Source organism: Enoplosus armatus, chromosome 15 (assembly GCF_043641665.1).
Source record: "Enoplosus armatus isolate fEnoArm2 chromosome 15, fEnoArm2.hap1, whole genome shotgun sequence".
In the NCBI taxonomy this organism is placed as follows: Eukaryota; Metazoa; Chordata; class Actinopteri; order Centrarchiformes; family Enoplosidae; genus Enoplosus; species Enoplosus armatus.
In genome coordinates this window covers 18511645-18522797 of record NC_092194.1, presented here as the reverse complement: position 1 = coordinate 18522797, position 11153 = coordinate 18511645, and the positions used below count along the sequence as shown (strand labels likewise).

The 11153-nt window shown below is 42.7% G+C and overlaps 1 protein-coding gene across 1 annotated transcript in view; it reads right to left on the bottom strand.

Moving 5' to 3' along the window:
* Positions 1-10766, bottom strand: part of fbln5 (fibulin 5) — a 12118-nt gene extending 1352 nt beyond the window's left edge. The window contains exons 1-11 of the mRNA XM_070920165.1: positions 10723-10766; positions 10520-10574; positions 10210-10258; positions 9751-10032; positions 4322-4444; positions 3258-3374; positions 2983-3099; positions 2433-2555; positions 1859-1985; positions 1526-1721; positions 1-13 (exon numbers count right to left, since the gene is read on the bottom strand). The exon at positions 1-13 is cut by the window's left edge and continues 1352 nt beyond it. Coding sequence (XP_070776266.1) covers positions 1-13; positions 1526-1721; positions 1859-1985; positions 2433-2555; positions 2983-3099; positions 3258-3374; positions 4322-4444; positions 9751-10032; positions 10210-10258; positions 10520-10574; positions 10723-10766 — 1246 coding nt within the window. The remainder of the gene's footprint in view (positions 14-1525; positions 1722-1858; positions 1986-2432; positions 2556-2982; positions 3100-3257; positions 3375-4321; positions 4445-9750; positions 10033-10209; positions 10259-10519; positions 10575-10722) is intronic.
* Between the last annotated feature and the right edge of the window lie 387 nt (positions 10767-11153).

The window sequence follows — 11153 nt, the reverse complement described above, 5'->3', positions numbered from 1 at the left end:
CATTACTGGTTTGCTGTAAGATAAAGAAGGTGGGGGGGGAATGTGAGGAATGAGGTACAGGAAATGGTTGAATCTGACAGCTGCACATGATGGAGGAAGTCCAAGTCTCAGGGCTTTGTCATGTTATTTACAACTAGCAAACACAAGTCAGTGAAAGTGAATGTGTTTTTCACAGTGCAGACGGTCAGACCAGGGCTTGTTTAAACAAGGACGACACAAAGTAACTCAGCAAGATATTTAAAATCTCATGTGGTCATTTAAATCGTGCCACAGAGAATCTTTATACTCTGAAATCCTCCAAAAACGTCTCTACTGAGTCTGTATTTAACTCCCTCCCAAATACATTAAACACACGTATTGCTCCATCTACTGGCTGCACGCTGCACTGACAGGTGCGTCATGTTTACATGCATTGTACCCTATTTGTGTTTATTTGGTATATAGACTTTTCACAGCAGATATTTACACCTGTGCTTTTCCTACTGTGACATGTTGGTTTGTAAACAAATGATATTAGAGCTTAATAATTTATGTTTCCACACATGTTTATGTTCAGAATCAGTTCAGAATAACATTTATAACAAAGTGATTTAGCTTAAAACTTGATTTAGGATGAAATCATTGCTATCTTTTGTTGCACTCTTTTATGTCAGCTTTTGAAATGCAAACCTACATCACATGACCTTAAACTGAGACTCTAAATACAAACATACTCCAAGTTGTTTGTTGGGATTGGGATTATTTTTTGGTGCTTGATTATGGCAAAAACAAAACAAAACAGGGCTGTTCTCCAAGTTCCTAAATTTGTTATAGTGCCCCCAGATGTTTTTTTGTTGTAATCCCCAGATTTGTCCCATTGCTTTCAAGTCCACAAAATCATTAGCTGCAAAGATATTTTGAGATTTTAGGGCTCAAAAAACACGATAGTAACACTTTGAATTGCTAAATTATGACAAAAACTAACAAAGGAGTCCATTGTTTTTCCTTAATGACAAATCAGTCTGATGCTTATTCTGAATCTGTGAAGTGATTCTCATATAACTTCCTCGCAGTTAACCTCGTTAATAAGCACCATGATCACATGAGAGCAATCCAAGGCTTTTTTTTTTTATGATTTTGGCAACATCTTCGGTAAGTAAACACTCACAGCTGTGGTGTTTCTGCACTTCGACAGTTTGCTTAACAATAAAACAGTTGCTGCAATTTCCTTTCCTGCTCAGTTCTGCAATTTCCTTAGATTCTCTGGTGATAGAGTTTGAGTTTCTGTAGGTGGCGCTGTTTTCTTTGTCTGTTAATCCCTGGTAGCTCATGCTTACTACCCAGGTCTTGCTCTCTTTATTGCAAATGAACTGTAGATGCTTGCATCTGACAGAAAAATTAAATTTAACTCATGTTCTGCCGGTTTCCTTAATAAATCCGCCTACAGCAAATGGTTTATATCAGTATATGAGAATGTCTCAATTTATTCCTTCAATGTCATATTATGTTCCTTTGCACATCATGTCTACAGTTTATGGATACTCACCCTCATGTAAAACTCTCGTCCTTCGTTGCCCGACTTTATCTGGAAGATGTAGAAGGCGCCGGGGTAGCGCGTGGTGGCCTGCATCTGGAAGATGTCTGCAGGCACACTGCGCCCCGACGACAAGTCCATGTGTCGGTACAGAACAGTGAAGGGTTTGTCCCTGCAGGCAGGGTTCTCAGCAGAACACATGCACTGACTGCAGAGGGGGAGACACACAGGGAGTTTAGGCTTAAGAGAAAATAACTTACGGCTATGTGACAACGAACATTAATGCAACGGAACACAGATGAAGATGCATTCAAAGGATGAAAAACAGGAGTGGGAAAAACTCACTTGTCACTAACTTCGATGTAAGGAGAGTGACACTGTAAAGGATCCAGGCATGTATAGCCTCCCTGGAAATTGAAACATACTTGTGCTGTTGTACAGGTGTTGTTACCAGTGTCACATTCATTGATATCTTCAAAATCAAACACACAACAATCAAAGTCAGTTAAAACATCATCATCATCATCATCATCATCATCATCATCATCAGAGAAACAACATTATGAAAGCATCAACAGCACATAAAAATATTAAATAAGGTGACACTTATTTTAAACATTAGCTGATCAGTAAACATGTAATATGTGTCCAACATGTCTAAACTGAATCTTCAGTGTAGCATTGCAGGTGCAGATGTGCCATTTTAACCAAATAAAAACAAATAATAAATAAACAAAGACACATTTTAGGTGACAGATGGATCAAAGTAAAACAGGATTCAATTATATTCAAAAAAAAGAATTACTACACACAACAAAGCAATTCACAGCAGCTTTATGAGTAATGTTCTCATAAATCTCAACTTTATCCAGTTCAGTCACTGTAAAGTAGTGACTGTGTCTTCTGTCCTGAGCTTTACCTTCACAACTCCTGCCGTCCTCATAAACATAATATCCAGGCGGACAGATGCAGGAGAAAGAGCCGGGGGTGTTCACACATCTGTGCTGACACAGAAACTCAGAGAAGCTGCATTCGTCCAAGTCTACGGGGAATAAAAGAGCCGGATTAACACTCATCAGAGAAAGATTGTGAGGACCAGCTCCGCCGCCGAACAGCAACAGGGTCTTGGGTCGACTGAGGTCTGTCTGTGTGGATTTCCTCCAGGTGCTTTGGTTCACTCCCACAGTCCGAAGACATGCAGGTTTAAAGAGGCTATTATGGGCGTGCATGTGTTTGTCTGTCTACAGTAGTAATAGTACTACTACACTAGTAGTAGTAGTAACTATTAACTCCATCCTTCAGATAAATGTAGTAAAAAGTAAAATTTTCCCCTCTGAAATGTAGTGAAGTAGCATAAAATTGAAACGCTTAAGTAAAGTAAAAGTACCTCTAAATTGTACTTGAGTAAATGTACATAGTTACTTTCCACCACTGCTGATTAGACACCATTAAGTACCAGCTCGTCTCACCAATGCAAGAAGTGCCGTCGGACGCCAGCTCGAATCCCTCGTCACAGTTGCACATGAAGGAGCCGTAAGTGTTGAAGCAGCCGTGAGTGCAGGGTTCATCTTCACACTCATCCACATCTGGAGGAACAGCAGGGGACGGACGGGAGTTTAGCATGACACTAGTGCACAGCACGAGCAGAATGACTGTGGATTGACATGCATGCCTGTGTGTATGTGCACATGTTTCTGTGTGTGTGTGTGTGTGTGTGTGTGTGTGTGTGTGTGTGTGTGTGTACCTTGACAGGTCCTGCTGTCTGGGTTGAGGATGAAGCCGGGGTTACATGAGCAGGAATAAGAGCCAGGGACGTTGGCGCACAGCTGTTGGCAGTAACCATAGCGACATTCATCAATATCTGGTCAAGAAGAAAGAGACAAACTGGTTATGAACCATAACATAAACATACTGTAGATCTGTTTGCAGTAATATAAGTAAAAGTACTAAACCACCTTCATTTTATTATCTTGATAATTCATTGATTTGATTTAGAGGGGACTTTGCTGAGCTGCTTTACTGCACACAACATGAAGAGGGCGCTGTTTCATCGAGAGGAGGCCGAAGCTCTCAGAGGTCGTGAAGGCATTTGGTAAACCAGCATCGTATTTTCTACATTATCCAACAGAGCTCACAAGTAATATGGTCTTAATTTTAGAAAATACTTTTACTGATGTCCTCCCATGGTCTCATTTCTGTACAGTACTTTTATTGTAAGTGTTTGGTGGTTTAGGCTGTTAACTACAAATCACGTGTAATCTACTTTACTACCAGATCAATGTTGTACCTTCAAGGCTGCCATTACATTCATCACAGTGTTATATAATCTATTCGCAGAAACTAGAAACCTGTTTGACAGAGATAAACCATCCCAATGAATAATTACTCCACTTCATTTTATACATGAAAATGCCACCAGGGTCTGTTGTGACTCTTTCTTGTTGCTGATTTCGAGGAAAATGAATCTTTTTTAACGAAATCACTGAATTCTCGTTAATCTTTTCACAATGTTTGATCACTCTCCAGATGTTTCTTTCTAAACAACATAGCTTGTGAATACAGTGTCTTTTTGCAACACAAGTTTGACTCAAACGTCAGAGCTTCCTTAAACGCACCACCATTTAAAGGGGTTTCCAACAGTTTCTGTTAGTGCACAACAACAATGTTTACAATGATGGTTTAACTTTCTCAAGTTTTAAATCTCTGCAAGTTGACTTTCACACTGACACTAATGTTAAATACATGCAATGAGAAGTTAGTCGACTAAAACGCTATTAACTTGACAACAGTAAAGTACAGTTCACTCACCCTGGCACTGTCCACCAATGAGCCAGTACCCTTCAGTGCAGGAACAGGTGTAGCCACCTGCTGTGTTGATGCAGACCTGGGTGGGGTTACAGTGATGAGAGTTTGTCTCACATTCATCGATGTCTGGATCAGAGAGAAGGAGCAGAGCAGAGAGAGGAGATGTTATTAGATAGTTTTTTTGGCCTGTTGATTCCCGAGCGGAGAATATAATTAACTAGACAGACAGACAGACAGACAGGCAGACAGACAGGCAGACAGGCAGACAGGCAGACAAAGTACTTTATTAATCCTAAAGGGAAATTGCACTGTTACAGCAGCCAAATCACATAAAAAACGACACAAGGACACTGATGTTGATGACAAAATAAGCAATAACATAAATAAATAAAACCTTAACTAGAAACTGTTGGGAGGAAAAGTTGTCATACAGGATGTATAACAAAACAGAAAACTATTTCCTCAAGTGGATTACATGTTTTTCTTCTACGAATGCGTGAGTGAAAAAATAAGGTGGAAGCACATTGATGAGATTTATTTCTAAGAGGGAGTTTTGCTTTTGTACTTTCTCTCAGAATTATTGTCTCTTTTATTTTTTTTCTTCATTTCTAATCAAGCCACTTCATTCGGTTGAGCTCTCTTGTTTCTGTGTTTGGGTGGGGGAGGAATGGGAGGCTCTGTCTGATTTACAGTACTGATTTTATATATTTTTTTAAAAAGCTACACAGTCTACTGACGTGAACTCTGCTGAAGCGTTTCAGGGTTACATGCCTTGCTCAAAAGCAACCAGAAGTTTCCCAGCTGGCTTTGGGGTTGCACGACAATCTTCTAGTCAAAAGTCTGTTTCTCCAACACTCAGGTTTTCACCACCCTGTTTTTAAAAAAACTCTTGACACAACAGTAAACGTTTCAATACAGCATCAACTTACACTTGTTTTTGCAGAAGATTAAAGATTTCTCAGATTACAATCTGAATTCCTTCGACGCCCCTCGAGCAGCTCACCCACTACATCATAATAGCCACATTTCCTTATGAGGATATGACAAATAAAAAATTCCAACCTCTGTTTATGGTTCTCAGACCATGAAGTCACCAATCTCCAGAAAACCGGTGGGGGAAGTGGGTGGGAGCCTGGCTTTCTGTTTGGACAGGCAGCTATGATAAGCGATAACGTCTGTCGGAGGGACCGTTGCCCTTTGTGCCAACTTGGACCACTGGCCCTTCACGGGGGTGGAGGAGGCCCGGAGAGCTCGGCCGCCGGCCAACAGCTACACGGCCCCGGCACCTGCTTGCAGTTACTAGTCAAAACCTCTCTGAATGGTCTTCATCTGCACCCCATGTGTAGCCTTACTGCAGATCTCAAACGTACACAAACTGCAGGAGCGTTTCAGTTCAGCTCCTTATATAGACTGTTTCATGAGCTGCCGGGGTCACCGCCGACGATCCCGATCAGCTTCAGGGGAGACCTGACAGATGGGATTCGTTTTAAAATGCCTGAATGTCGGTCACATGTAGGAAAAGTGAGAAAACTTTTGACACCAAATTTGTACACAAACTGAATGAAAAGATAATGACCAATAATAAAGGTCCTCTTGGTTACGGAGATTAACATGTCAGCTGTGTTCATCTGAAAAAGTCACAAACAGTTTTGTTTTCAGATCAGCTATTATGCATTTTTGAGTTCATCCGTTGGTTTCAAAAGCCCGAAAGGTTGGAATTTTTTCTCAAGCCACAGAGGAGCATGTAATCCTTCAACTTGAGTAAAAACATGAAAATCCCCAAAACTGGAGTTACGAGCGGAAATGAACAGTACAGTCCCATGTGAGTATCTGAACTCTTATTTGACTTACTGGATATATGACAGTGTGTAAAAGTGTGCTTGAGAAATCCATCTCTTTCTTAAAGGGCCAGTTTGCCCAAATTACGAAAACATATTGTCTCATCTGCCACTTTTAGTGTCTGCTCATGCAGGTAGTTTTGGTTTAAAGGGCAGAAGTTTTGAGATACAGTATCTGCCTCCAAAATCAGTTTAGTAATGAAGGTGAAAACCATTTAATTTGTTCTCCACAAAGCATTAATACAATTATCATTACATTATTATTATTCTGGATTACATTACATTTATTTAGCTGACACCAAAACGATTTACAGGGAGTGCATTCAACCATGTGGACACAACCCAGATTCTGCAAGAATCACATCAACTCCATCAAACGTGCTGAACTGCTTCAAGTGATTTCAGTCTGCGATGGAAGATGTGTAGAGTTTCTGCTGTCCGTCCTGATGTCAATGGGGAGCTCATTCTACCATTGTGGAGCCAGGACGGCAAACAGCTGTGTTTTTGTTGAGTGGAAGCTGGCCCCCCTCGCAGTGAGGGAGTAGCGTGTTGGAAGGGCAGGGGAGTATGGGTAGACCATGTCCTGGATGTAGGATGGGCCTGAGCCATTCGCAGCACAGTAGGCAAGTTATCTACAAACCTCGCTGTGAGCAGTTTTCATGGGGACTATTTCTTTGGGAGAATGTAGTTCTCAGAGTGAGTGGTTCCACAGTCTGTGGAAAGGCATGTTGTTGCTGAGACCGACTTCTAAAAACCCAAGCAGACACCCCTGTCCACACACTTCTGCATGCTCTTGTATCTGTCGGTTCAGCATGAAGCTGGAGCCAGGAGACGGTTAGCTTAGCTTAGAATAAAGACTGAAAACAGAGGGCACACAGCGAGCCTGGTTCTGTCCAAAGTCCACCTCCCAGCACCTCTTTATCTTGTTTGTTTAATACTTAGTTAACTGTAGTTTGATTGTGTGTGTGTACTGCAACGTCAACTGTGTTCTCTCGAATGCACAAGACACATTTCTCCTAAAGGAGACAAGAAAATCTAATCTAATCTAATCTAATCTAATCTAACATACACACACATGATAGTGGTATTAATCCTCTCAATTGATGCTCAGCAAGAAAGCAAATAAGCATATTTCCCAAAATGTGGAACCATTCCTTTAAGAACAGTCTTAATGCTGTAGCATACAATGCCTCTTTAGACTATGATTCTTTTTCCAACTTTGAGTCAACAGTTTGTGGAAAACCCTTTCCTGTTCCAACATATTGCCCCCGTGCACAAAGCCATGTCCACAGAGAAATGATTGGTGTGAAAGAACTTGGCTGGGATGAACTCTGACGCCGACTGTAAGCCAGGTCTTATCACCCACCGCCTGTGGTCAACCTCACTAACGCTCACTGTGGCTGAATGGGAGCAAATCCCTGCAGTGTATCTTCCCAGAAGAGTCGAGGCTGTTAAAGCATCAAATTAATCCACATGGCTTTGAAATGAGATGAAACAATCTGGTGTCCACATAATTTTGGCCATACAAGGTATCTGCAGGGGTAAATAATAATGTCTTTTTTTTAAATTATGACCTGCTGTAAGGATGGGTTTCAGAAATCAGCTGAGAGAGGGATAATACTACAACACACCATTAAGCTGCTTGTAAAATGCTTGTAGTACTATTGGACCTTGGACAAGCAAACCCATATAAACACAAATAAACACATACCTGAGGGTTAATTTGTTCAATTGTTCTCCCAGACTGGTGCCATTAGTGACATTGATGGAGCGTAGTGCCATTAACGTAAAGACAAAGCCATGTTTGTAGCCGGTTCAGACAGGAAGTCACAGCCTGCGTAATTTCTGCCCTATAGCAGCATCAATCAACAACCCATTACATCACCACACACACACTAACACACACACACAGCAGCCTTTAGGGGTGTGAGGCCACGTTACGAATGGCCCCCACAGAGGCATGCCTGTTCTCCAGGCACAGATTTGGCCACAAATGACCTCATCTTTGGCACTCTGATGGTGTAGTTTACCCAAACAAGGTTGTGAGCCGATTCCCTGACAGGCCTTCTCCCCTACAAAGAGAAACAGTCCGTATTTGTGCATGAGCTAAACTCTGACGCTCTCTTTAGAGGGAGAAAACTGTACTTTATGTGTGCATTTTCCACTCATTACATGGTCACGGCTGATTTACTCAGAATGACAGAAAAACACCCCAAATGGAGTTTAAGGAGGCCATTTTCAACAGCTTGTCCTGGCTGGATACACTGGGGTAATTCTGTTAAGATGTATTTAAGACAGCTGGGGGGGGGGGGGGGCATCAGACATTAAGTGTTTATCTGACAGCTGGGATCTCTTGTGGTTGCGAAATTCAACAGAATCAAAGCAGAAATGTCCTCACTGTGAGGAGTTGAAGGTCCCTCTGCTCCGGCTTCATGACGGCAGACACGACGCTGCACCGAGCAACAAACAACATCTGTCCCTGCGATCTGAGGGATTCGTGCATTCCCTGGAGTTCAACCACAGTCCTTAATGACTTACACTGAATCTCTGGCCTCCCTCTACCTCGTGTCACCTCGTCCATCTGATGAGCAGCAGGAGGCGGCAGATGTCTGGACTGTCTTTTTCAAAATATTCACATATTATAAGCAGAGATTGCAGCAAAGGGACTAGAAACTGCCAACAGCTGCAGCAGAGGACATCCACCACTGCATCTCTTGCAGGTAATTATGCAGTAATAATTCTTGAAACTTGATGTGAACACTCACATCACTCATGTGGCAGACAAGTGAACCCCTAAAAATGAGGATCCCTCGACTTGGAAGAGTAATTCCAGGAGAGCCTGATTTGACCTTCATCTAAAACCGAAGATGACTCCGGGCTCACTGCCTGCGTTCACTGTCTGTGATGGATGGGAGTTCATGCTGACCCGCTGGAATAAACAGCAACTGAAAACGATGAGCAGCACTTTTGGAAAAGCTGAAGACTTTTGATAAATAAGAGCCACAGACTGGGTGAAGTGGTATTTCCTCCACTTTTCTGAATCTGTCTTGAAGACAAGAGAAGTGAGGTTTGCAACACTGTTTGCACATCAGTCTTATATGACTGACATTTATACATGAACTGTCCTGAAACACGTAAACCGGACCGATGCAGTCTCATGAGGAGGTAAAAGTAAATCAGAGAGTGACTAAGTACATTTACTTAAGTTCCAGACTTTAGTACAATGTTGAGGTACTTGTATTTCCATTTGATACTACTTTATACTTATGGCTTTGCTTCTTCCTCTTTCCTGCCCCATTAACCTTCTCAGGATTCCTTAGATTTCTCTTGTGAACCACTGAAGCGGGCCTGACCTTATAGGTTAGGAACCACTTATACTAACAGTGTAAACTAGTTGTAGTTGAAGAAGTACCTCCGGCTCATAAGGTACAAGAGTAAATGCTGCTTAAACCTTTATGCATCAGTGTTAACAATCTAATAATGTCATATATCATAATGTATCAGTCACAGGGGCCATGTTTCTGCGGAACAAGCACCTTTACTTTTGATTCTTTAAGCACATTTTGTTGATAATGTCTGCAAACAGCAACTCACCATTACAGGTGCCATCCTCCGCAGGAGTATATCCCAGGATGCACTGCGCAGTGGTCCTCACTCTGGGGTAGCTGGGCTCCACAGACCTCGGAGGAGCCTGGGGGAAGGTGTCTGAAAATCCAACCGATGGGTCCGGGTAAACTGGCTCAGGCAGGACCGGAGTCTCCGGTCTGAACGGCTGGTTGTACAAGGTCCTCGGGATGCACAGGTAGCCTCCGTTCTGATTCACACAGCGCATGTCTCCTCGGCAAGCATCTGGCAGGGTACGACACTCATCCACATCTGGAATACAGAGCAGTGCACGGATAAGGCCAATCCTGCCTCCAAAACATCTGTGGGCTTGTGATCCTTTTACTTTTTCTACTTCACACTCCACTGTGTTTCTACTCTAGATAGGGTTCTTAATCCTGTTAAATATGTAACTTCTCACAATATGAGAGCAGCAGTCATGTCACTCACCTATACACTGTCTCGCCCTGCGGTCATATGCAAAGCCCTCTGTGCAGGTCTGAGGAGAGATGACCAACAGGACAACAGGCTGTTTGAGTGTTTGCACCATAATTCATGTTACCTGGAGTTGCTGAAATTTGAACTATTCGTGCAAAATGAATTTCTATGAGTCTTCTAATGCGAATAACACAAGTTTGATTTGTTTTCTTGTGTTATTGAAGCCGTTGTTAACAACACATGCGGACTGTGACCATGACCTTGATCTAAATGAATGAAATCCCTGAAAACACGACTTCAGTGAAGGGAGGCGTTACGTTACCTGTCCGTGTCCGGGCTGGACACAAAGCAGAATAAATACCAGAGCTGCCAACATCCTGCAAAGAGGGGAGTTCAACTTTTTAAACTCTTCTCAGAGACAGCGTCGTTGAAAAACCAGGAACTCGGTGCAGGCATCCCGTTACATACTCATTCAAACACACAAGGAAAGCAAAAACAAGTCCGAAAAGATGGAAGATTACTGACCTTGCAGAGGAACAAAACCTGAAGCCACGTATTTCAAAAAGCATGTTTTATGGTTTCTCTCAAAGGAAAGATTTACACGACCCGTAAAATTCTCCCCAAATCCCCTCGCCACTACCCAGCAGGGCTCTCACCACCCCCCAACTATGCGCCTTTACGCGAAAGCCGACACCAGGTTTTCATTAACCGCTGTCTGGTCGAGCTGAAGCTTCGGTACATTGACCAAGTGTTGCAGGAATGCCTTTTCAAAATGGACTGTTCTGTTTTCTGCCCCACTCTGTCGGCTCTACAGACTATTTAGCAATGCAAATTGACGGGCCCCCTCCGAGCACTTTCACAACAGCTGGATTCAATCAGGGAGAGCCAGCCCCCTCCAGCCAGAGCGCACAGAGAGACAGCGGCCCCACAGCGGCGCACTCCCTCCAACAAGCTGC